This window comes from Cyphomyrmex costatus, unplaced genomic scaffold (genome assembly GCF_001594065.2).
Source record: "Cyphomyrmex costatus isolate MS0001 unplaced genomic scaffold, Ccosl1.0 scaffold193, whole genome shotgun sequence".
NCBI lineage: Eukaryota > Metazoa > Arthropoda > Insecta > Hymenoptera > Formicidae > Cyphomyrmex > Cyphomyrmex costatus.
In genome coordinates this window covers 2,417,631-2,444,791 of record NW_017275965.1, presented here as the reverse complement: position 1 = coordinate 2,444,791, position 27,161 = coordinate 2,417,631, and the positions used below count along the sequence as shown (strand labels likewise).

General features: G+C 34.8%; 1 protein-coding gene across 2 annotated transcripts; it reads right to left on the bottom strand.

The window, feature by feature from the left end:
* Positions 1-23,438: 23,438 nt before the first annotated feature.
* Positions 23,439-26,841, bottom strand: Atf-2 (Activating transcription factor-2). Of its 2 annotated transcripts, XM_018538409.1 has the most exons (8): positions 26,772-26,841; positions 26,402-26,498; positions 26,193-26,286; positions 25,961-26,109; positions 25,518-25,834; positions 24,797-25,004; positions 24,394-24,733; positions 23,439-24,147 (listed from the first exon to the last, which is right to left on the bottom strand). In XM_018538409.1, the coding sequence occupies exons 2-8, from the start codon at positions 26,450-26,452 to the stop codon at positions 23,735-23,737; spliced, it is 1,572 nt and encodes a 523-aa protein (XP_018393911.1). In that variant the 5' UTR covers positions 26,453-26,498; positions 26,772-26,841; the 3' UTR covers positions 23,439-23,734. The 2 variants fall into 2 exon arrangements, with proteins under 2 accessions (XP_018393911.1, XP_018393910.1); XM_018538408.1 differs by lacking the exon at positions 26,772-26,841 and having other exon boundaries at positions 26,402-26,610.
* Positions 26,842-27,161: the final 320 nt, after the last annotated feature.

Below are 27,161 nucleotides of genomic sequence, written 5' to 3'. Positions count from 1 at the left end.
ATATAGAGAAAGAGGGCAATGAGCCAATAATTTCGTTAAAATCTTTAAATTAATCTAATATATTGCGAAGAATGTCACGTAATTATGGCGTTTCGTCCCAGCTTCCACTACTGGACTCATCAGTAAGATATTGTAGCGGAAGCCTACCTTAGACGCCTATTTTTCTATATTTTTACTTCATAACACTATTCAGTTCATATTTTTGTCACAATGTTAATAAGTAAATAAGTAGATAGATCAATTATTTGAAAAATAGATTTTTGTATATTTATTATATGTCAGTAAATGTGTCAATTAATATGTCGCTATGTTAATAAACTGATATAAATATTTAAACAATAGAAAATAAACTGATTCAACATGTGATTTTTATGTTAATTTATATAATTTATAATTTTATAAAATAAATTATCTAAATTAACACAACAATCATATCGAATCGCTTTATTTTCCATTTTTCTAATATTTTTAAAGAAAAGAAAAGAAAACATATTTGGGCTATAAAATATTTTAGATATACATGTACAAAACAATATAATCTAAATGATACTTTTTCTTAAAATCTTTATACTCATGTAAATATTTGGAAAAGTCTCTTATTTTTTAATATACTATTAGAAGTATTTCCTTTTTTAATCTAAATCTCTATCAGTTTTCAGACTTAGCAAAAAATTTGTAAAAATCACGAAGTTTAGGTAGATCATATAATAGTTTCACTTTCACGGTTGCTACTGTCTTTTTTCTAAGATAAAAGCCTTCGATAAGAAAATGAATTAATTATCCTCCAACTATTACCACATCTGACAAGGATTTATGGCTTTCTCAAATATATATCTCAATTGTGATAGTTGGGCGGAATCACGTATTAATTGGTAAAATTAAAGGAAACTTTGCCGCTATAATAAAGTTACCTGTCTCGGTGGTGCCGACTATTTATCAATTTTAATTAAGCCGTTCTTACGTAAGTGATTTCGCGTTTTCCTGCGCGCAGACTACTCTGCGCGAAGCTAGTATTATTCTTAAGTACCACACCGGTGAAACGTTAACTGCAACTCGCCAGTTAATTCTTTCCGTAGTGAGGCAAAGCACTTCTTTTGACTTTGTGCTACTACTAGTATTACTGCCATTAGTAGAACTGCTTACGCCGCAGTATCGTTAATTGCATTTTCAATGAGAATATCTCTGTTACACAACAACGAACAGTATAAATAAAAATGATGTAACGGCTTGGCATAGTTTTCATTCAAAGGGCATTTTACGGTGACCCAGATCTTCCACAACAATCGATTCATATATTGTCTCTTGAATATTTCTAACTTAATCCTATGATGCTCTTCTATTGACGAAAAGATTTTAATGTTGTACGAAAAGCATTCGAATACAAATAAAATTTCGCATATTTTCTATCTCTTGATCTTTTCTAATTTTGTTATTTCTTCTTTCAGTGTTATTTCCAATAACGTTCTATGGAAATCAGAAGACTCAAAAGAATGTGGTATCAAAATGGAAATTCTGGTATGTGAACAATTTATCTCTGCATAAAAATTCATTAAAAAAGCTTTATATGTCATGCCAACAACTTACGAAGATTTCCTTAAGGCTGCGTTCAGAAACTTCACTCGAGTGCACCATGTATTATTTTATCCTTATTGTTTATGAATGTTAAACAAGAATGAAATATATAATATATGGGTGCACTCGTAAAGTTTCTGAACACAGCCTGAGTTTACATTGCTTTGAGCTCTACACTGAAAGAAAAGTGTTTAGAGTATTGGGAGTACAAATTAGTTCGATCAATTTTCCAAAAGATGATCGCTTCGAAAGACGAGTCATTTTTTCGAGATGGAATTCGAAAATTGCCTGAGAGATGGGAAAAAGTAGTAGCCAGCGATGGACAATACTTTAATTAATCTGTTCATTCATTTTGTTTTGAAATAAATGCATTTTTGAACACAAAAAACGAACCGAACTATAATATTATATTTGTACACCTAATATTTATGAATATAATTGCTTGATAAAAGATTAAAATAATCTATCCATAATTATTTAAGGACTTCATTTTTATAATTATTAATCCTATAATGTTAGTAATAATAATTACAGCAGAACGATTATAAATTATAATATTGTGTATTTTTGGTCTCACTTTATATAAAATTATATAAATATATTTGTTATTAGTATAACATTATAGCAATAAAATTGTAAAAATGGACCTTTTAACCATATAATTATTTTTCCGTTCAATTATAATCACAAATACCGAACACTTTTCTCTCAGTACATACATATTTACTCGACCGTACGTAACTTTGGATCAGCAGAGTTCTAATGTTCACACGATGTTTTACGTGTCCCGTGGCTAATTTACATACTCGGGCCGAGCGATTCTGGATCGAGCTAATATCCGGACGGTAAGTCGGCGCATTAATTGCATTAATTCCCGAAAGTAGCTGGCGCGACCTGGCCACGTCGATCGGATCGGCGATGGCCGATGGCATATATCGCGATAACGTGGGGGGATCGTCGTCAACTCGATGAACAAAGACAGGGTCAAGCCGACGTGGGAGTGGAACGTCTGGTCGTAGCAGTGCATTTACATTTGTAATCGCATCGTCGGGGTCGGTACCGTCTAATCCGCTCGCACGGCGTGCAAGAGTCCGATCGAACTGAGTGCTGATCAAATGAAGTAGACGCGGACCATTTATTAACTGTGAAGAGCGCAGCAACGAAACCAATCTTCAAATTCGAAGTGCTTCTTAAAACATTAAAAATTTCTTAAAGTATATTAACTCTCGCTTTAGTTACAGTTATTGAAGATTAATTTAAGTACTTGAAGACTTTATTTTCGATCTTATAATCTCATAATCGAGAAAGAATGTTTTTAATATTAATTTTATATAACTCTTTTCTCATTTCGATAAAATATTTCTGAAAAGAACTCAGTTTATCAAAATCCTTAATCTATATAATTCTATATACAAAAGCTTTCTGCAGCATTGCTGCATGCTTACGCTGTAATATCCGGGATTAAGAACACGAGGAAATCGGCATTGCATCCTGGTGCTTTTGCTTTTTATATCTCACGAGTAAACAGGATGAATTCATGCGGTAAAGTGAAGAAGAAAAAAAACAGAGCAAACAAAGTGAGCCAATTAAAATTGCGGTTCATCGTATAGCGCCAAGTTTTATCATCACGCAAGCGAAAATGTATAAATGTTTATTTTTTAATGTAATTAAATTATGCTACAAAAATGCACGTTCGGATGAAGCAGCGCTTCTATTGTATATCTCTGGTGTGTAATATATATAGATTTCCGTAATTGAGCGCTACCAATTACATATCAGCTATTATTCATACTTAAATGTGAGTTATTGTTGTTCGAATTCTGTCTTTTTTCCTACGTTTTCTTGTATGCAAACTATTTTTTACGATACTTCCCCGTTAACAGAAAATCAATAAACTCTTACAAAACGACCTGTCGTAAAATGAATGATACAATTGGGATTTGTAGTTCGACAGTTTTATAATTCGTTAGTAACCGTCCGTGCGCACAAAGAGAAAAGGAATTCGTTTCGCCCGCACGACAAACGCGTTTCCCCATTTTGAAACTTTTAAAACAACATACAAGCTGAAGTATGTGCAGGAAATATTCCATAAACTTTTCTAAAGCGATAAACTAAAATACCGTCGAGCAAATAAATAAATTCGATAGTAAGATTACTGCCATGATTTGATTAAATATTTAAAAACATTTGTTTTTTATGTTTAATTAAACGTATTTTTTTTGTTTAAAATAATATAAAAAAAATATCTACAAAAATTTTACGAATTATTAGGCACGTTTGGATTATAAATATTACAGGATTTCCAATTTCTGATTATATTAATTGAAAAATTTATTAACGTAGTTTATATATATACATATATATATAATATATATATTAAACAAAAATTTCATAGATATATATTCAACTTTATTTGTTCATACCGACTACTTTATACATAAAGCTTGTTGTTGACCATGAAAAGTTTACGATTTGTTCTCTCTCATAGAATTCTTTTCATTCCCGACGGTTATTACAAAATACCTAGCTAGGATTAAAAAGATAAATATTAAGAACGCCCAGGAAGATAAGCTCGTCGTTTCCCATGCATTTATAAAACACTTCCGGCCGGATTATAATTTCAAATAAGTCTTGCAAGACGGAGAAAGACTTAGAAGGAGCACCTTAAAAGAAGAAATCGCTACTCCACATTAAGGATCTTTTCGTGCGTTCACAGGAAAAAAAGAATACGGTCGCGACATAATATCGCATTCGAATACAATAGACTGCTTATTAGCATTTTCATACCTTCACCGGACGCCTGTCACCTTTGACCCTTTCGAGCAAATGGCTTCCACATATGTAGATATATGAAGCTTCAAAAAGTATCGCCTCTCATGTTTTTCTCTGAAACCTTTACCTGCACCTGGTTAGAAATCGATTCTTCTTCTTTTATTCCCGATCAGTGAGAAGTTCAATTGACGAATGAATTATTCTTGAAAAAACCAAACTCAGCCAAAAGTTTCTGTACGGGGTTGTTCCAATACACATTCTTTATAACCATAAATTTTTTTTTAGTCATTAAATCATTTCTCCGAAAAAATTTTTTAGAACGTATTGTCTCTGTACGCATACGTGTAACAACTTTCTTCAATCTTTTTAAATTATACGTTTCTATGTAATCAAGCATTAAAGGAAACTTTTTAAAACAAAGTTTACTTAAAGTCAACAGAGAAGTCAAATATCAGACCCAAAGTTTGAAATATCTCCGCTGGTATATTTCTACGGAATATCTCTTAATAGTTATGCATCTTTGTGCTCAATCTTCTCTTCAATTATCCCTCTCGTTATAACTAAGATCTGCGGGATTTTAATCAGAACGCAAATTAACCGAATAATTGGGAAATAACATAAAAACAACTAAGTGAAATTCGTAGATGCGACTTCAACAAAAAAGTCCGGCTTGAAAGCAACTATACAGAAAGGACAATTGTACTGAAGTATTTACAAATTTAATTAGATACAGATTTTAAAATAATTTTATATTTATTTTTTAAATTTAGTTTTCAGATCTGTACCTACCTAAATTTTAAGATACTTTAGAAAAACCGTTCTTTTCGTGTAAAAAAAAAAAGGGGAAGCACCGGATAACTAGCCTTCCTGCCCAGCTATTTCTCGTCCGCCAAGAGCATGTAGAAAAAAAAGCTACAACCTCGAAGTAGGTACAGGCATGTGTATGTACGTCGAGTGAGAAAGGAAAATCCTTTTGCTTCTTCTTCTTCTTCTTTCTTCATTTGAGAGAGAACAAAGAATAGGTACGTATCCTGGAAGCGTGTCCGCATCGCTAGAATCTAAGTAAGTGAATCCGAGAAGAGAAAGACACAGCCTGCGACACCCTTGTCCCTTTTTTTAACGACAGCGGAAGAGAATCGCTAGAAGAAGCACCTTGAAACCGGTCCAGGTGAAAGAATGTATGTACGCGCTTTCGTAAATCGGCAAAAGGTGAACACCTGGTCGTCTACTCGTCGTCATCCTCGTGCGGCGTTCACCGCACTAAGATTTAATGGAATTGAAGATTACCGCGGCAAGTTCTTCTTGCCATTGTTGCAAGCGACGTCGTTAGCCGTTTTCGGCGCGTTACCGGGGCAGCCACCTTTATGAGTTTTTCAGTCAACTCTGTAATTTCAGCTCTTGAAATGATCGTTATCTTTTCCCTACCGTTGTACTTTAATAGGATTCCGCTTGTTTTTTGGTTTCGCTGAAGCAAAATATCATTGCTCGTTATTAAAAATTAATCAGAGCTCAATTAGAGGGTAACTATAAGTGAAATATTTTTTGTAACAACTTTCTTCAATCTTCAAAGATAATTACAAACGAGTTTCTATCATTTAAAATCGTTAATAGTGATAAAATTATTTATCCAATAAATATAATTAAAAGTGACGGTATAATATAATTCAGAAATATTGCTAGAGAATTGATGTATCCCGCCAAACAATATTTCACGTCAGACATTAATTCTTCGTTTTTTTTTACATCAATTTTCGTTATATATATCACGTAAATAAAAATTTAATGAAATTTCAACACGGATCGCTAGAATTGGTATCAAACGCACTATCTCAGATAGAGATCGAAATAACCGCGCAATATTCTATGCAAATCACCTGATTGTTTGACGACTTATCGGTAAGATTCACTATTTCCCAATTTGTACCCCGCAGAACCAATAGATAGAACGACAAAGGACCATCAAGAGCTCTAGGACTCTCTTCCGGATAAATCGATTCCTCCCACTTTCTATCCGTTCAGTAGTGGTTCGTTTCCACCTTGTACCGGAGGTCGTCGTCGTCGTTGCCTTTTCTCCCGCTCTTGCACCGAGACAAATTAACGTCCCGATTATTCTTCTTTTGCCTACCTACGTCGACAACAACCTGCATCACGCCAAAACCACTCGCCCTTCCACAACACCGAGGGCTCCGGTAATTAGCATAATTTACGATAAAGAAAAAAACAGCATTCCTGCGAAATGACGTCGAGAGGCGGCGAGAATTGCAGAGAGATCGCGGAGAGAGGCAGAAGCGGTATAAAGCTATAAGAGTGGAAGCTCCGACAGGAGGATTCTCCAAGGCTCATCCGTGCATTCTGAGTGTCGCGTATGTTCAATGATACCTCAATATTTTATGCCTTTTTTATCTTCGTAAGAAAAACGGGAAAAAGGCGCTCTTCATTAATATCATTAATAAGGATTATTTTTTATTATGTATAATAAGCAATAAGTGTGCACTGTTAGATATAAAAGAATCAATGACAACCCAATCTCTTGAGTTAAATACATAACATTTTATTATTTTTAACTTCTATCTATGTCAAAATGTCAATCGATCCATTTCCGTGGTTAATTTCAAAAGTAAATATTCTCCATATTAACGTATATATTCAGTAAATAACAAACTAAGTTTGATACAAATTTCATATGTTTTCTTGAGTTAAATAATTTAACTCCATTGTTTTAGTCAATCAATGGTTAGTAAACGCCATTAAGAGCTAACACTGGATGTTTGTGTGTACTCGATTTACTCGATACGACAATAATAAATTTTAATACGTTTTGACTCACAATTCGGGTCCTCTTCGATACATAATTAATGCAATCAAATTACAAACTATAATATATGCATAATACACTTAGTCAATTTACTGATATTGACGAATAGTTTTAAATTGACTAAGTGTATTATACGTATATTATATAATAGTTTGTAATTTGATTGCATTAATTATGTACCGAAGAGGATCCGAATCATGAGTCAAAACGTATTAAAATTTATTATTGTCGTATAGAATAAATTAAGTACACATAAATATATACAATCTAATGTTGGCTCTTACTAGTGTATAAATACTACTGATTTACTCACAGAGACTAACCTTTTTTACATTGTTTTAGTTAAATTAACGATACGTTGCGTAAAAGCAGTGGTGGCCTACAAAAATGATAAAAAATAATTCAAATTGATATTACAATTGACATTGTGAACAATTGTACAATTTGACATTATAAATTCAACAGCGTATATCTAATAAATAATGTAGATAGATAATATAGCAATAAAGATAATATTTATTAGTGAGAATCACTTTTAGAGCTGCTCGATAAGCAAGTACGTACATTTAATAATAAAATGATATAAAAGAAACATAATATGGATTCACAGTAATAAAGATAATAAAGCCAATCAGTACAAATTAATTAAAATAAAATAGAAAAAACATAACGCGTAAAAAAAGTACGATCCATATAACAGAATTGGGTAATATTCCAGTTCAATGTACGCATTCCGAGTCTTATCTAATGGCCACTTTTAGCTGCGCGATAAGTAACGCCTCGTTCATCTCGATAAGTATATACGTGAGCTAGATCGAGATAAAGCTGGGTCCCGTTGCGGTAAATAGCGGAACGCGCTCGATAATAATTTACTTAGTGAATTTTATCGGTAAAACTCGGTGATATATCAACGTGCCAAATTTTTCTGGCTAAAAAAATGTTATTAAAAATTTTAAAGAAAATTTATGAAACAGTACATGCGATAAATCGTGCGCACTAATTGTAAGTTAACAATCTGCGTTGTCAGTGAAATTCAACTTCAGTAATAAATAATATTAAAATTGTCAGCACAAAAACTAACGCATAAAGATGCGATTTCAAAATTGAACCGGATAAAAGAAGCATCGAGGAAGAGTAAAAGAACGTTAAAAGAACGGGATTATAAATGGCGATGCTTTGATATAATGAAACAATAATGTGCGGTGGCCCGTGCCAATAATTTCAATTTGTCAAGGCTTAACTAAGGGCTCTTAAGAAGGGTGTTATGCACCCTTGCATTCGCACCTGTGCGAATCATGTAGACAAGCGTATCAATTACCGACGCGACGTAGCACCTAAATGCATTCCTGCGTCTCACGGCCAAACTATGCTTGTAAATAAACACATCTTTCTCAATATTTTTGTTTAGAAAATATTATATATCCATAAACATCTCTATCTACAACAATATCTTGTAGAGAAGAAAAGGAAGAAAAATATTAAAATAAGTTGCAAAAGTATCAAAATATTTTTTTTCAGTTTTGCTTTTATTATTATAACATTTTTGATATTTTTCTTTGATTTATTTACATTAATTAATTACATTAATTTTAGTTAGTTATCAGAATTTAAAAAAATAGCAGTTTATTATGGAAACTTCATCATTATACGTGCTGGCGAGATAATTGAATCGGTGATTAAAAGACGTAATTCTCCAGCTTTATAGCGTCCTAATTTCCTATCATCGACTATCCTCTTTAGTTTCACTTTCTTTCTTCCTCGTCGCCATGACTTGCAGTCTCGTCCTTCGGCCCAGGAGAGATTCATTAAGAAATTCCGCGTCGACCTGGGGAATCGCTATTATTCTCCGCGGTTCTTATGGCAATCAGTGCGTGGCAACATCGGTGTAGGTATCGCGGGACTAAATCTACGAGCTATTTACCACAAAATTCAAATTCCCATTGGACCACCAGGGATCTTTGGTTGCGGTTAGTAAGATTGTATCTGTTTTCGTAACGACAAATTTTTACCGACTTTTACTCAGCACGAAAAACTGTGACAGCTAATTTATCAACTGTTTTCGAAGAATTTATCTATCTGCTTGTGAGATCATTCCGTTGAATCATCCGACGGCTTGTGTGCTATATCTTGGATTCAGATGTGGCTAATCCTATCTGTAATTAATTAATGTGACAGAAAAGTCGTGATTGATAATTTAACTCTACACACCTTCTGTATATTTCAAATTATTGTTCAACAAAAATATTCTGTGGATTTATTTATAAAATTAATAATCAGTTCTTTTTATTGTGTATTTGTTTTTTTTTTGCATTTTATACGTATCGTATTAATGGTACTTACATTGAAATTTTTAATTAAAATAATATACATGCGGGGAAATATTATATTTTTGTAATATTCTTGATGATTATTTGATACAATGTACTTATGTAAAAACACTATCATTAAGGTACGTATTTTTATCAATACTGAATCCAGATAACATTTTTGTGTAACGCTGTATTTCCATGAATATCCATTAACGAAAGGAAGATGGTCAAATAAGAACATAGGCCACAAGTCCCCTAAGTGCAACTCCAAGAATTCTTACAAAGAGCATACATAGTGCCTATAACTCACAAGATTTTCTCTTTAAAGCGTGAATGAGAGAAGATACTGCTCTCGATTTTATTTTCCGAGCTCTTAGCGCAAAAAAGAACTTATCTATTATTCGCATTCAAAGTCACTGCGAAAATTTAAATCAAAGAAACATTTGTCTTTCTGAAATGCATTTAAACAGATTTTTTTATGGGAAATTTATTAATATTCATTAACTGCAGATTTGTATAAATCCAACACTTGCAGTTTTTATGCAAAACCATACCTATATATAACGAAAAGAAAAGAGAAAAACTGCACACGTGCGGAGTTAATGCGCCGCATGTGGATTTGTTTCTTTAACCTTGACCCTCGTAATAATCGCAAACCCCCTATCAGAGATGAATCATCCCTGTTGTCCGTGCTGCTTGCCATAAACGTGCTCCGTTCTGTGATTTCTTATAAGTATATGTTCGATATTTTATTGTGTTCGCTTTATTTGTAGTAGTAATCGGCGTAGTACTTATCGCAATCCTCCACTATGTGTCATCGTAAAATCAATTGAACATATAATTATTCAGCCAAATGTTACAAATTTTCACAATTTAATTTATAATATAATTTCAGCTTTAGTTTATGATTGCATTTCAAGTCTGACAATAAGTGGTGTGCAGTTTATATTACTGAAAGATGTATTTACAATTTACATATAAATATTATTTAGCACTAAATATAGCTTTGATGTGTAACGGTTCTTTTCTTACTTATTTAATTTGTTTGTATGACGATCTAGATTAATTTGATATTGATACAGTTTTTCATTTAATTCATTTAATATTAAATAATTTAACAAGCTATAAATATAATATATTTTCAAATGTCAACGTCAAAATTTATCTCTGTGCTTATAATACATAGAGCAGATACAAAAATAAGCATATACATGCAAACGTATCGCAATATGTTCCGAAAAAAATACTGATTAAAGACAAAAGCAGAATGAGATTCGGAAAACCTTCCATTTTTCTGGCTGAAAATCAAGAAGGAATGCTTGATACGCACGTGGCATTAACCATCATGTCGGCATATGGAATTTCCACGTTAACCTTGACCCTCGTATATACTCGCAATGGTGCCCACCACGCCCCAACCGGTGAACCATCCCCGTTACTTCCCCGTAAACGCTTTTATCTCGGCTTGCGCGCTGCGCGAGCAACGCGACTGCTATCGCTCATTCTCCTTTTTTTCCTCTCCTCTGCGATTATATGGAACTCGCGGGCATCGTGCTCTGCTGCTGGCTCGTATCGATCTCTTCGCCCGCTCAACATCCACCGCCGGTGCTCTCTTTCTTCATCCACCGAGATCACTCGTGCATCGAATATTCAATACGACATCGGATAATACGAGGTAATAAATTGAAGACTTGACGCGACAGAGTCTGCTGGTGCCATATTTTGACGTTATCTTTTCATCGAGTGTCTTAAGACATTTCTTTCAAATTTTTTTGTCAATAATTTGTATTACATTTTTATCTCAGTAAAGTTGAAAAAGGAAAATACAAGAAATAATACATATTGCAACATATGTTTATGATATATATTCTTTATTTAAATCATAACATATCTGTAGAAAAGACGATTTTATATTAAAAAAATTTAGCTGAACACGGATCTAAAAATAATTTTGAACATTAAATTAATTATGTACTCCAGCTGGTTACTAGTATATCAAAATTTTTTGCTACATTGTTCATTATGCTCGAATTTCCTACATAATTATTTTGATGGCCCAACAAAATTGTGTTTAGATCTGCAAATAGTTGAATTTTTTAATATTTCAGCAAAATTGTTTTTTCTGTGTTAATAATTATTTGAAATTTTAACTATTGATTTAAAAGTCGACCTAGAGGCAAAATTCCATCACCTTCGACTTTGAGCACATTCAATAGGCGTTTCGCTTACTAGAACAGAAACAGCTGTCGCGGACGAAGGTCACTAACGCAAAGTATAATTAGTTTCGCTCCTTACAGACAGAGTAGGTCCATAAGCTATAACCGTTTAAACCAAAGAATTCACTTGAAAAATACCTTTGTGCGTACACATAATCTCCCCAGGCGACTTGTAGCCTTCATCGATGGTCAATCTTTCCTGGACAAGAAATTGAAGGCTGCAAATTGCGACATACCTGACCTAACAAAACTTTGTTCCAGAACATTCTCGTTTCGAAACAGTTACAGGAAAGCGTGATTAACGCTTTGTTACCGCGACAACGATGCGACGCACCCTTATTTGTTCAAGACTAAATTTGTACGAAATTTAAGTACAATATAATTGAAAAAGTAGATGAGAAGGCGTGTTACATTAGATTCATTTCTTTTATTCCTGCACTAGAACTTTCTTTCTCGCGCTTTCGCCAAACATGTATCTATTTCACTTTCCCAAAGTTCCAAAAGTGATTAGTTCATCTACAAAAAACGAATGTTTTGCGCGATGTTTTCAGTAAAGTCAGTTAACATATTCTTAGTTTCCGAAGAATAATCAATAATTTCGACCCTAGTGAAGTCGACTCTTGATAATTTTTCCGTAACAAAGAATTTGTTCGAAGAACGAGCCTTTACAATTATCGTTAATAAAAGATTATTAGCACAAAAACAATGCTTTTTCTTTCTGTAAAAAAGTGAATGATCCTTTCGCCGTTTTAAAACAGTAAAGCAATGGTCGACTTTCTGATGCAGGATCGAGCCCGGAGAAAATCCCGGACTTCCCTTAAAATCTTCAAGGAAACTCACCGCATCGTACCGGAGCCGAGAATGAAACGGCGGGAGGGAAAGGAAAGGAAAAAGGGAAGAGAAAAGCATTGCTACAGGCGTCAGGATGAAGGTACATGTATTCTTTTTAAGGCGGAACACTTTACTGCCGCTCGTTCTGCTGGCGGTAATGGAGGAAGCTCGGCCACCCCCGAAGAATTAATTCGGGGCTAAAGCCGAGGCGAGCACACCCACCCCCGTCGATATCAAGTCGCTCGCCCGGAAGTGTTAGTGTCTACTTACCACTCCTTCAGTTAGCTTTTTACTTTAGTTGACCGCATTAGCGTCGCGGTCTCTCGTTTCGCAAGGGCGTCGCTACCGGGACGATTTCTAATTTAGCCACCAATTTAAGCGCAGTTGGCCTCCCGAGAGAGAATTAGATATTTCCACCTCGACGTGAAATCATCGCTTCGATGAAATATTCTATTCCGCGCACGAGATATTAATTTTTTTTATTTATTCTCTTCACGGAAAAAAAAAAACGATTTAATTGAAATATCTAAAAGTTTAGCTAGATACACACAAGCAAAGCTCAAATTGATTATTAGAATATCAAAATTTTTTACTCGTCATATTTGAACGTTCTACATTATTTTTTTTTTTTTTGAACAATGTAAATACATTAAAATTCTAAAGAAAATAAATCAAAAGAAATTAAAATTACCTTTAAAAGCCAATACAAAAAGATCGTATATAATATCATATGATAACAAAATATATAAATTTATTTCCGCTATGTTAACAATAAATGAATAAAATAACAATAATCACGCATTAATAAATATTTCAAACATTTCACAATATTAATAAACGAATTATTTTAATGATTCAACAAAATTATTTTCAAATTTGTATTTAAGTACTTTAGCAAAATCGTTTTTTTTTTTTCATTTTTTTCCTTTCGTATTAAAAATGGCGATAATTGCAGCAGATTATTTCACCTTATGAGAACGCACCACCTGTTAGTAATTATGATGTACATAAAAAATTTCTTCGTATTATCGATAATGATACAAGAGAGAGAAGAAGAGATTTATCTCTTCTATCACTACGCGCGTTTAACCCTCCAGAGCTGATAGCGTATCAATTGAATTCACTTAATTACAAATCTCTTTATCAAAAAATCGAGCGATTCAATTTTTTTTTAGTTACATCTGCGAATTTGAAACTTACTAAAATGTATTTACCAATCATTTTGGTTTCCTTGTAATTAATTAGTGCCTTCTAATTAACATAAATTAAATGGGTGCTACAAACGCAGCATCAGAAACTATATATTATAGATTTTGGCACAGTTCGGAGGGTTAATTAAATACAATATTGATACACACACGCAGGAAATACGATGCCTACATATTTCAACACGTGTGAGAACGCAGGTATAATGATTTAAGCGTGTCGATCAATGAAACAGCCACACAAATCCCATTGGCCAAGACCGGCTGACTCATGTGTTCTCGTGTTAATTTAACAGGCGATAGATTTGAACGTTGCCGTCGCTTATTACATGTATATATTTCACTTTCCGTAAATCCCGTGGTGAGGGATGCTTGCCAAGCATTGGTGTAGATATACCTCACGTCAGTCTCTTCCCCCCTGTTTAAACCTGAAAATCCCAGAACCACCTTCCTTCGTATTTACTGGGGTACTGAAAGATTCTTGGCGCAGTTGTGCTCGCTCCCTTGTACCGTTCGCTTCGCCAAAGCAGCAGCTTCTATTCATCCCCCGGTGCGCATCGGCACCGTCGTCGGCGCGAGCGAGACGACCGCAAACTCGCAAACCGACAACGGCCAGAAAGAGTACGGTGGAGCCCCCGGAGCAGCGTAAACGGGGTGAGGAAGCGCAAGGGGAGAGAGAGAGAGAGAGAGAGAGAGAGAGAGAGAGAGAGAGAGAGAGAATGAGTGAGAGAGAAGAGAGAGCAGTCGGCGTTCTCGTACCGCAGACAAAGATGCGACGAGATCGAACCTCCCGCCATGCACGTTGCGGAAACGACCGAACGTCGACGAAGCGGCCGAGACGGTCGCTCAGTTGCGCGCGAGACGTGCATCGTGTCACGTTGTGTGCTGCTGCATTTCGTGCTGCGAGGATCTCGGAGTAGTCGGGAATCTCGGAGATGCGACGCAGCCGGCCGTCGCCAATCGTGCGCGTGCGTTACATCAGCATTCACTCGCTCGCTCGCACATTCGTTTCGTCCGTCCGTCCCTGGACTTCTCGATAATATCGGAACCTGTGTGATGCATCTTCTCGTAAGTTCTCGCAATGCCTATCGTGAGCGGAGAGTAGTCGATGATCGTATCAATGTCGCTCGTTATTGATATCTCACGAAACGTGGTCGATCAAAGATTACAGCGTTCAGGGAGTAATTTTTACCTTACTGGTTACAATATAATACGTGTCGCTGATCTGAGAGGATTTTTCAGTCACCGAAAAGAGTGTGCTGTGTGTGTGTATATATGTGTGGACTCATATCTCCGAATTGGGAGCGTCCTATCAGTTCAGGCTGACTCTAGAAATTCAGAGATTATCTCGGGGATCTTATCGTTTATCCGTTTATCGCAGTGCCTCCTATCTTACGGCTATGTGAATAGCGATTGTATGAACAGACTAATATCGAAGTGTGAGCCGCAGTAGCTACAATTTGTGGATAACCTTGAGCTTTCCGGTTGGCGAGGAGAACGTATAGAATTGTGCACTTTGTTGCGCGACGCGTGCGGCATGTGATACGAGACTTGGCGATACGAGAATTCCCGGCGCAAGTATCAATATTATTCAGTGGACCTTGTAGCGGGCTTATGTTTCCCCGATCTATTCGTATTATTTTTTTTTCTCTAACCGACACTTCATTTTCGAATAAGATCTAAGAGAATCTAATTATCGTAGCAACAATTCCTATAAATTCGGTATGAAGTCGAAATTAGTAATCAGAGCACGTATTATGAAATGTTCGAAATGGATTCTGCTCGGAATTATTCCATTTTCCCCAGAAAACACAATAGAGGTCTAGGAAATGATGGAATATCTGATCGGAATTCATTTCGAATGATTTCAAAATACGTACACACCAAAAATTCGTCAAACATCTTGAGTCTGTTTTTTTTTTTTTTTAGGTTTCATCATTCTGCAGAGAATCTTTCATATGTTTTGTATTGGATGCGATTCATCTTTTCTTTTGTTCCCTCCACGTTGAAGGACAAAAAAAAAAGAGAGAAAAAATGAACGGTGCAAGAAATTGAGCTGAAAAGAACTACCTTCTTGCGAAACGTATGAAAGATTTGTGATCCTCTGCAGGATCACAAATCCGCAGATTTTTCAAAATTCATTTCCGTTTCGGTGAACATCGAGAAACGGAAAGCAGCCGATAAACGGTCGCGCGAGAACATTTCGATATTTCAGTATTCCGGTAGAAATTGGATTGCGAACGAACGCATTCTTCGGTATAAAAGGATTCAGACTCTCGACCTGATAACTTTATCACTGGCGCACGCGTGCGCGGCACAGTGAGAGACCGTGAAAAAGGCCGTGGACGAGCGGGGAGCGTCGTCGGTTAGCTATTCGCAAGGCGTCTCGTTATTTGCGAGCGTCCGAATGACGACGACAGGCACAACGTGCGTGGCGCGGGTCATCGCACGAGAGTCGCCGAGAATCGAGTTCGCGCGTTGCCGCAATTCGACGAGCTCCAAAGCTCAAGGCTGTGTCAACGCGAAAAAAAAAAAACTTAGGCAGTAAGACATACTACTCTACACTACAATAAGCCGTAAAATTCACCACAATTGTGATGCGAGAAACTTTCTAAATTCTTTGAAGTGAAAAATTCCAAAGAGTGAAAATTCTGCCACTCTTGAGAAAAAGAGTGAGATAGATTCACTCCAAAGAACTTAGGAAGGAGAAAATAATCGACTACGATCGGTTTTGATTCTACGACTATTGTAGAGTAGACAATAAGAGGCAATGTAAGCAAATCAACAATTTTAGATTGACTTCACTGACTACAGCTTTGTTGCCTTTCACAATCTGTGGCCAATTTCGCTTATTGCTTACGTTTTACTCTGTTTATGTTTTTTGTGTGCCATAGCCTTCACTCTCGTCTCTCCGAATCGTCCAGAATCACCGCGCGGCTACAATTTCCGCAAGCCCTCCTCTACTACGTACCTCCCTCCGTTCTTTGTCTTTCTGTCTCTCTCCCTCCCTCCCTCCCTCTTTCAGTCCGCCACCGTTCTCTGGACCACTGTGCGTGCAGTTTCCGCGTTTTGTATCGCGCAGCCCTGGCACAGAAAATGTGGGATACCCACCGCTGTACGTGTGCGCGTGTATTTTCGGCGGTGAACAGATCGATCGGCTCCGCCGGCCCTTGTTTCTCGCTGTCGTCGGTCGCGCGCGCCCATGTGACTCTACCCGCGACGCCGATCGTATCCGACGTACGTCAGCGTCGTTGCGCGTGTAACTGACCATTTCTCGGTCGGGACAATAGCCGTCGGATTTACTCCATTCGAATCCGTTTTAGTCGTGGAACAACAAACACTTCTTTATACGCCTCGCTTCTTCCCTTACGGAAATCCAATTTAAGGATTTCAGGTGTATAAGTCTCAGGTATTAGGTATAGTCTCTGTAAAAAGTGACTGGAATTGGAAATTATATAACTTTCGTATAAAAATGAATGTTACATACATATAAACAGAGTTAAATAAGATCAATATTCAATAATACAATTTTTAGAATTGAAATAAAAATTTCTCATTTTTTACCTTAATTACCTTTAAAAACATGTCCACTTTTTATTAAAATAATTTTTATCCGGATTCTGAATTACCGTTAAATATTTTATATTATAGTTTTTAAAAAACCGCTTTTTTCAAATTGCTGGAAAAAGATCAGAAAAATTGCTATTTTGCTATCTCTCTCTCTCTCTCTCTCTCTCTAAATGACATACTATTTCATTTTTAATGTCCTTCATCAAATTAATGTGATTTAGAAAATTATGTAATTATATTTTTATTAAAATTTTTCCTTATATTTTTCTATAATAGTAAAACCTAATTTAACTTCCTCTAGTGCAAAAGGGGTACAACGGGATAATTTGGATAAATTAATAGAAATTATATATAAAGATTAGAGTCGCATAGTGTATTCAATTAAACATACAGAACATACACTATTGATGCAATATAAAACTATGGCTGCGTTTAGCAGAGAAAGCAGCTTTGCAACTGTTGTTGTAAGATTCTTTAATTATTAATATGATTGGTCTTGCTCTTACAATTAGTTCTTTCCCTTATTAGATCTAAATGTATAAACCAATCATGTTCAAGAATTTTACAACACTTGCAAAGCTGTGTTTCTGCTGAATGCAACCTATGTTTTGTGTGTTTTATTTTTGATATGTTTAACAGAATACATTATGCGGCCTCAATCTTTAATACTATTTCAAAATAATTTCTGTTAACTTATCCAAATTACCTCACTGTCGATTGTACCCTAAGGCACAGATATTTTACCAACACGTGAGAATTTTTCCAATTAATTTTCCCACCTTTGGGAAAAAACCGGAAAACTCCACGGAAAAATTGAAAAAATTCGATTTTTTTCCAATTCTTTTTAAAACTATATTTTATATTACTTTTAAATATAATATTTTTAAAAAATCTAATTTTTTCATATTTTTATTTTATTAAATATGTGTAATATATTCTTGATATTAGCCAATTTAACACTGAAAGTTAATTATTTGTAATGTCAAAAGTACGAGCTCGCTTTAAAAGCATTCAACAACACAATGCTTTTAAAACAAGTGATTAATTACTACCTTCTAAGAATTCTTTATCCCTTCGATACTTATCTTCATATTAGTTCAAACGGAAAGCGCATGGAAGGAAAGATGAGAATAATTACGTTGACGAAAAAGCATTATCTGTTGAGACATACTTGTTTCCGAAACTCATTTTGTTCTTTAATCTGATTTACGCGTGAAATTTATTGAAATTTCCTATTTTTTTTATTTGATTAGAGTTAGACTTTAATTATGACGAGGAAATCGTGATAAAAACGTCTATAATAATATATCTAGGATCAAATTTAAAAATATAAGGAAGCATATCTTACGACTCAACGAACCGCATATTGTTCTTCTCAGAAGCATGGAATCGTACGCTCGTATTCCCCGAGTTTATCTTCGTCATATTGCTCTGTGAATGTGTTTATTGCGTTGATATATATCTCAAAGACCATAAATATAATAGCAACTCGACACTTCGCGTTCTCCTTTTTGATCGCTCCTTCCGCCAAGTATGTCTCAGTCTTTCGATGTTCAATGAATTTTGAAATAATCTTATCTACGGAGAAGGAACGATTTTGCTAAACTATCTAACTTAGATGCAGATCTAAAAATAATTTTGTTGAAGCATCAAAATAATTATGTAGAAAACTCAAGCATATTCTAGTAACCAACTTGAGTATCCTACATGATTGATGTTCAACATAATCATCTTCAGATCTAGTCTTTTTAGATATTTCAATAAAATCATTGTTCCTATATATTATCTGTTTGATTAAAATAGGATATTTCTTTTTGATCAATCTTCATCTTTTTTTACGACAAAAAATACGAGAAATAATATAATTGCAAAAATCGTAAAAAAAAAAAACTGTAACATTGATTTAATTATTTTCGTCGCAATCAACAAACTAAATTAAATATGAAAGAATCGTTCTCTTTATGTCTTGTGAGATCTCTTGTTCGTTCTCTTAGAAACTATCGTGAATTTATCATATCGGAATTTTTGTAAGAAATCGAGGGTTGAATCGCTAGGGGATTTTGATGTGCCATGAGGCCAATGTATTAGTTATTGCGCAACTTTTCTTCGGCTTTAGCGTGAGGAGAATACCCTTCCAAGTTTGGCAGCATCTTTCTAAGCTGCCGTGTATACGAGAGAATTACGCGGGAGGTCTGTTTTTTTATTGATAGTGCGACGATCAACTATGGACGTGCGCGAGCGATGTAATGGAAAGGATGGGAGGACGTTTGAGGGGGAGGCCCGTCGAGAATTTCCAAATGCAGCGGCATACCGACGGGAAATCCGCCGTATTTATAACGGCCGCACGTGCCCCTCTCTCTCGTTCTCTCCTTCGACTAGCAGCGATGAATAACTGATGCCATATCCAATCAGTAAATGGAATCCGCGACCGTGGCCGGAGAACTATGTTCCGCTAACAAGAATTTAAGAAGCGAATTTCAGGGCAAATCTCGCGCCGAACGTTCCACCGTCTGTATACGAATAATCGCGAGATCTCAGGGACCTTCATGCCCAGCGAAGGTGATCGTTCTTTCAATTTCTGAAAATTCGTAGCGGTTAATCGATTTATTTTCCAAAGCGCGACATTGCTTTATCTCTAATCGAAACAATCATAAAAGTAACGCTGCTTGCCTGTCACAGCTGAGCTAATTAAAATTTCGTTCATTATTTTCGTTTATTTTATTAGAAATATTTTTGCTCGTCAACGTGCGAGAATACAATTACGAGAACCTTATGTATGCTGACTGCACAGTTGACTCGTTAGTCGACGAATTAGGTCTTTAATATTTAATGTAAACTCCGGCTCGTTCATTTAATATGAATAACGTCCATACGGATATACTAACGCAGGGACAGTATCTCTATACATTTGAAATTAATGCAAGTAAAAAATTTCAAATAAAGATCTTGCGGTATTTTAATAATTTAAGTTGATACTCGTGTAGAGAAATTTCTATCAATACCAAATTTTTTTCTAAAATGGAGAATTAGTTTACCGAACCCATTTTGCAGCATTAATTAGTTATTATGATTTGCGAATTGCTATTTCAATGAAATGACGCTTCGTTTAATTCTCATTTCCAAAGTTCTATTAATTTATATTGATCATTAGAGAGCATTGATACATAATATCATAATCTGAAAATACTAAAATAATACCCACAAAATTTTCTAATAATTTATTAATTGTTCGCAACGAGAAAAGCTTTCGGTCCAAGGTTGGGAAGTCTCGCGTGTTGTATAATAGTCGTATGGTTCAGCACGATCTCGAAGTAGCAGGGACATAGGATCGAGCACCTGCTCGTCTCTCTTCTCTCTCTCTCACTCGCTCTCGCTCTCTCTTTTTCTCTGCTTTCTCGGCTATTTCCGTACGTGCGTCGATTGAGCGGGCTGGCAAGACAAATCGACGCCAAAAATTCTCCGAATGATCGAACACAAACCACATCCTTGCGAGAAAGCTTTGAACTTGAGTGTTTACGGCTCCGCGATCGGCAGTTACCGATTTTATGTAAAATTCGGGCACAAATAATTAAAGAATGATCAACGAAATTTTGGCATTTTCGAAAAGACGATATCAACAGAATTTAATTGAGTGACACTCAAGTAAGAATTGGTTATTTACAAATTATTTATAAAAACAACATGAATATCATTTTACAGAAATATCAAGTCATTATTTGAAATCTTTTAGAATGTTACTATCGAGAATTGACTGTATTATTACTCAGCAGAAATATCTGGAATGTAGAAGCTTACAGAAACTAAGAATATACTTTTGTTTTCCCTTATTTTCTTACAAAGTAATTCTTTCTCTCTTATTTTCTTTCTTTTTTCTCTTATTTTTTCATAATCGCGTGGATTATTGGCGCTGATTGATGGATTTGTCATGACAGAATTATATCCTTCCATCACTAGTAGAGATATAAAGACCTTTAATCAAAGTCTGGCCATGAGATAACCTATGATTGGTCCAACATTTTTCGTCAAATCGCGTTAGTCAAAGCAAGATAGCACATATCTTTTTCTCTGTCGCATTTCTCTGCGCAGCGAGATAAAACATCTTTTCTCAGTCGCACGATTTTAATGGAGAAAAATATCGGTTCCTGTTGTGGCCAGACTGTGATTAGAGAGAGTCTCTAGTCACACTAACAAATTAAAATGTTAAAAGTATCAAATTTAGGCAATCTGGTCTAACCGACCATTTCTGATTAATGTTCTTCTTTACATAATACGTTTAATTTTAGTTTGTATTTCGTGCCGAATTATTTTATTTAATTGTATTTTTAAGTGGAAATTTGTACATTTGAGCTGCTAAAAGCATCACTACATGAATTTTTCTATTCATATAATTTATTTAGGGATAGTATAATATCATACTTGAATCATTTGATTTAGTGTAGGAGTATTATAAAATGATGAGAAAAAAATATTGTGAAAAAATAGAGGAAATAGATTTTTAAATCATAGATTTATTTGCGGTTTGAAATATATGTTTTATTTAAGCAGATTAACTCGGAAAATGGGGTTTGTGGGTCGCTTGTTGCGTAATGTTTATCTCTTTTTTAATCACATGCTTAATATTTCATAACCTAATATCCTAAACGTAAATAAGTGCATCGTAAATAATTCCTAAGGTAGCGTGTACTTCCTAAAAAAAGAATATCCTTTATTTGTGAATTAAGCGTTATTAATAAATTCGTTCGTTCTCTATCGCAGGTTTAGATAGGATTGATTCATCGCAGAGGACGAAGGTTAAGGAAGCATCGGCGAAACCTGGGAGAGAACAGGGACGCGTACTGTATCCGGCCGGTCGCTATCGACGTGTGTTATCGACACGAGAAAGCGGTTGACAGAGTTTACCGAGTAACCGACAACATACCAAGCCCGCAAGATGCCTCACACGGCCCGTTGTACCCTCGAACGTGACTCACTCCGATTCGTAAAGAAGCGGAAATCTTGTATTTGTTCGAGAAAGACGGTTGTCCTTTGTTGGCGCGTTTATCTCTACCCGATTGCCCCGAACAATTCGAACAATCCTCACTTTTCTGACGTAATGCGCGATTGAAGGAAGTTGACACGCGCGATACACATACAATACCACGTGTCACGGCAATAGGGTCAAATATACTTTTCAGACCGATAAATTACGAGAGAGAGAGACTAACTCTTCATGGACAATAAAATTGTAAGAGATATTCTTACCTTTCTTGAGAGCACAAACACTTGACGCGAACATTTTGAATCCAATTATATAACATTAACATGCATTCAGCTTATGCATTTCCGGATGAAAGATATTCTATCGCGCGTGCATCATAAAAATATTATATAAATGACACACATAGAAACACATTATTTTTTCGATGTAGCTATCCCTATGCAAATATAATAATGTTTTTTCTATTTTTATGATTTTGTCAGTATTTCTTGATAAATGAAAAAATAATTAATCTTGGATCTTTTTCAGATATCTCGAGAAACACGCATGAAACGCCAAAACGGAATTCCATCTTTCGATAGCCATTTCCCGTGTTTGAAGCAATGCGTGCCCAAAGCCCCTTATCATTCTCCTGTCCGGTGTAGAGTTTGTTAGACGACTGGACGGAGAACTGATAAGGGCCCGAGGGTCACAGAATCATCGTGGGATACATTGGATGCCTTTCGTTCTAAATACCGAAAACATGTGGCTGGATCAATGCAGACTGTTTATTCTTCAATTTGAATTTATTATAATAATATAATATTTAATAATCAATCATTATTATCGTTATATTATGAATTGTTAATTTATATTCATATATCATTAACAATGTAGCAAGATAAACAAGAATTTTATAAACAATTAAATTTATTTAATTAGTGGAAAAATGAACGAAAGCATTAATTAATTATCACATAAATATGTTATATACGAATTTATGTTTATAAAAAAAATTTAATTTATATTTTATCTAATTTATATTTATATTATATTTTATAAGTAATATTTCCTTGATGAAAAATTTATAAGATATGTAATTTACATTGACAAGGATAAAATGAATCATATCTCATTAAATATCTGTTTTATTGTAAATACAATAAATAATATAAAAAAATAGTACTCCCTGAATTACTCCACTTTCCTCTATGTTGAGTATATGCGTCTGCGAGGTTTAAAATAAACAATTACTCATCAAATGTGACAAAAAATATTATTGAATTTATCGTGGAAGATAAAAATGGGAGGACGCATAGATCTTACGAATATTTTTCAGTCAACGTCATACAACTTGCTCTGATCTATTCACGATAACGTATCGCGTAGCTCATAGAATCGATTCATTCGTCTATTCGCTGATCGTCTTAACCACAAGAACTTCGACATTTGAATTACAAATGTACAAAAGTCTTAAAGACGATTAATTACGTTCCCGTACTTTTAGATGCCGCATTCTCTACTTCGTAATTCGGATTTATCTGAATAATCTGCCTAGATGTAGCCTCGCACAATTTTCTCGGTTGATTTTGCACGATCAGTATCTGTTTCGTTACCTCCGATTTCTCCGGCATAAATTGATTAACACCCACGATCTTCAACGCTGGTAGAGTTTTTATGATCGTCGCATTCGGAATCGCGAGATTCGCGGTGCCGCAATCCATCTTCGGAAGTATCACCGGATTCTTCGTAATTGACATGATCGATTTTTTCGTTGGTACACTTGGGATCTCCGTTGTGTAAGAGACTGACCGTTTTACAGGGACGCCATTGGCCGATATCGGCACCGTAAGTATCTCCGGATTATCTACCGATATTATCTTGGGTCCAAGAATTATTCCTATAAAATTCAAAAAATCGATTGCAACAAAATTATTGCCTGAATATATTTTCTTTCTGTATGTCGAAACAAAAATAAAATATTAAAAACCGATAATAAATCACTCTAAATCAATTTGGTTGAATCAGGTTATACGAACAGAGCAATAAAAGTAAAATATTTAGAAAATAAAATAAACTTGCAAATGTAAAGAATTAATATAAAGATAGTCATCACATATAATTAAAACAAACGCTCATAACTTGCCTTTTTGCATCGACTTTGTAACCGGACAATCTTTATGAGCCAACAAAAGAGCTTTCAATCTCGCAACTTCCTTGCGTAAAGTTTTCACTTCCATCTGCAAGACTGTGTTCGCTTCATTGACATTGGTTACTGTTCTTTGGAGTTCTTGAATCCACTCTTTTCTTTTGGCCCTTGCACGCATAGAACTGGCACGATTGCGCTCCAGAATGTCTTTTTTCTTAAGCTGATCGATCGTTTTCTTGATACCTTCCTTTTTCGCAGAGGCAGTCACATCCATTTTCGCACAGTCGTCAGTCGCTTTTTGATTCTGCGCGTTCTTAGATAGAGATTGTTTCAGCTTCTGTAACGGAATTGTTTTTTAATTCATCTTTAAATGTAAATTATCGAAATAATCAGATGTTACCATTTTTGCTAATGATAATCTTGAGATCACAGTTTTCTTGGGCTCCAATTTCATTGCGCACCGTAAAGCCGGTTCAGTTTTGATAATAACGGTTTGCTGTTCAGTATTCGATATGTTAGAAGGCTCCAATACCGGTGTCGCACATAATTGTATTAATTTACCATCCGCGGTTTTCAATAACAACTGCACCTCTTCACCATTGATGGACCTTAGCAAAAAAAACATTCTAAATCTATTAATAATATGTAGAATATATAGGATTTAATCGTAGTAGCTTCAAATATTTTTAGATTAAAGACACATACATATCAGGAGACGCGGTGGTGTCTCCGGCCATGTTCAAAAACTGATATTAATTATCTTACACAAAATATCCAACGACATACACACACACACACACACACACAAAAGCTGATTGATTATCTAAGAATAACTGTCTAAAATTAAAGAATTAATCATGTATAAATTATATCATAGAAAATATTAAGGTTAGATTGTTCCACCTTTTGATGAGCTTTAGCTTACTGTCTTACTATGCTCTTACATTTTTACTATTTATTTATTCAATTGGTAAATTATCATATAGTTTATCTGAAGATGGAACAACCGGCTTCTAAGCAATACAATCAAAAGAAGATACATTGAATTAAAAATAAGAGAAATTAAGGCTTATTACAATGAAATACATGAAGTAATTTTATAATAAAAAGAGCATTCTTACAAATGAGACGTAGATTGTGTCTGTGAAAGCTTAGGCGCTATAGGTACATTCGTATTTGAGGCAATAATATCAGCTGGGAGAGTATCATCTTTCGCAGACGTAACAGTCGAATCTTTCATTAGTTCCTGCGTCTCGTTTGTACTTAATTTAATACTGTTGCATTCATCAGTCTTTATAGTGCTTTCCTGCTCTTCATCTTTTTCGGCAAGAGGGACTTCGACGTTGTCTTCGGAAAGAATTTGACTATTTGCAGGCAGTACATCTGATATATAGGGAAAAATATGAGGAGTATGCAGCGTATCATCTGTTATTCCAGCCTATATGAAAAAGTGAGCCAATGTTGAATGACACCTTTTATAAAAGTAATGTACTTATAAATTAATGTTATTTTACAAATTTTATGAATTATTTAAGACAATATATATGTGATTCTCTTGTCTTACCTCTGATACTATAAGTGTGCCAGTATTTCCAGCCTCAACGGCCCTTCGAAACGTCTCTTCGAAAGGATTGACTACATTTTGTAGATCTTGGAATAAACCAACTTCCTCGCAATTTTTCAAAAATCTTGTTGGTGTTGGAGTTTGATCTGCTACATATCGATTAATCTTTCAACATATCTCTACCTTTGACACATAGATATACATAAATCAAATTATTCATGTAATACCTTACCGACAAATCCAGCACTCTTAGAATTATTGTTAAGATTTAGCATCATGTCATGTTTCTTTTTATGTACGGATAATTGATCTTCATTTGTAAAGCTCTGTAAATAAAAAATAATTGTATTGTTTCATATATTATCGTAGTTCTTTAAAGTTTTCTGTAACCTCAAAATAAGTTATTTTTTTTCAGTAAAAGAAACAATAGTTATCTCATACCATGTTGCAGCCCGATGTGGAGCAAGCGAAGAGTTTCTCCGAGTCAGTCATTGTGAATGTATTCTGATGAACACTGGTTTCAAATTTCTTTCAAATGCTAAACAATGAAATACGGAAGTGTACTCAATAATATCAGTAGAGTAAACGTAATTAATAACTCCTGTTTACGGTTATCCGTATCACGACGGAGTAGAGTTACATTCTTTTTAACAAATAGATTGAATTTCTCAACCTTGAAATAATAAAAAGAATTATTTTTGCAGATACACCAGATTTAATCAATCGCAGCATTTAAAAAATGCGTTTTGTTATTCACTGCGAGTACTGAAAATCTGTAGTTCACGTTATGTATAATATAAATTTCCAGTACTTGCAATGAATAACAGAACGCAGTCTTAATACTTCGCTCGCAGTCATCTGCGATAACTGCAGCCATGTTGGCATACTACTCCAGCTCCACGACTATACACCATACCAAACTCTATCATCACGCACCACTACCACAAATACTACAATGCTGACATCTTGTATAAAATAAAAGAGAATCTAGAGACGACTGCAGCCGATATTATACTCTGTGCCTTAGATCCTTACCTTTAGTTTTTTTTTTATCCTTTTATCTCTATATCATTTTTTAATACTTAAAATACATATCTTACATACTGTAATAAATTAAATTTTCCATAAAATTGTTTAATTGATAATTACAATATAATAAAAATTACAAAGTAAAAAAAATTGTGTTAAAATTAAAAGAAAT

Coding starts and splice junctions, on each gene's coding strand:
- Atf-2 (XM_018538409.1), bottom strand. CDS start 26,452: ATGACTGACTCGGAGAAACTCTTCGCTTGCTCCACATCGGGCTGCAAC. Junction 25,835..25,960: donor GCACACTTATAGTATCAGAG/GTAAGACAAGAG, acceptor TTTTTCATATAG/GCTGGAATAACAGATGATAC. Junction 25,005..25,517: donor ACACAATCTACGTCTCATTT/GTAAGAATGCTC, acceptor TTTTTTGCTAAG/GTCCATCAATGGTGAAGAGG.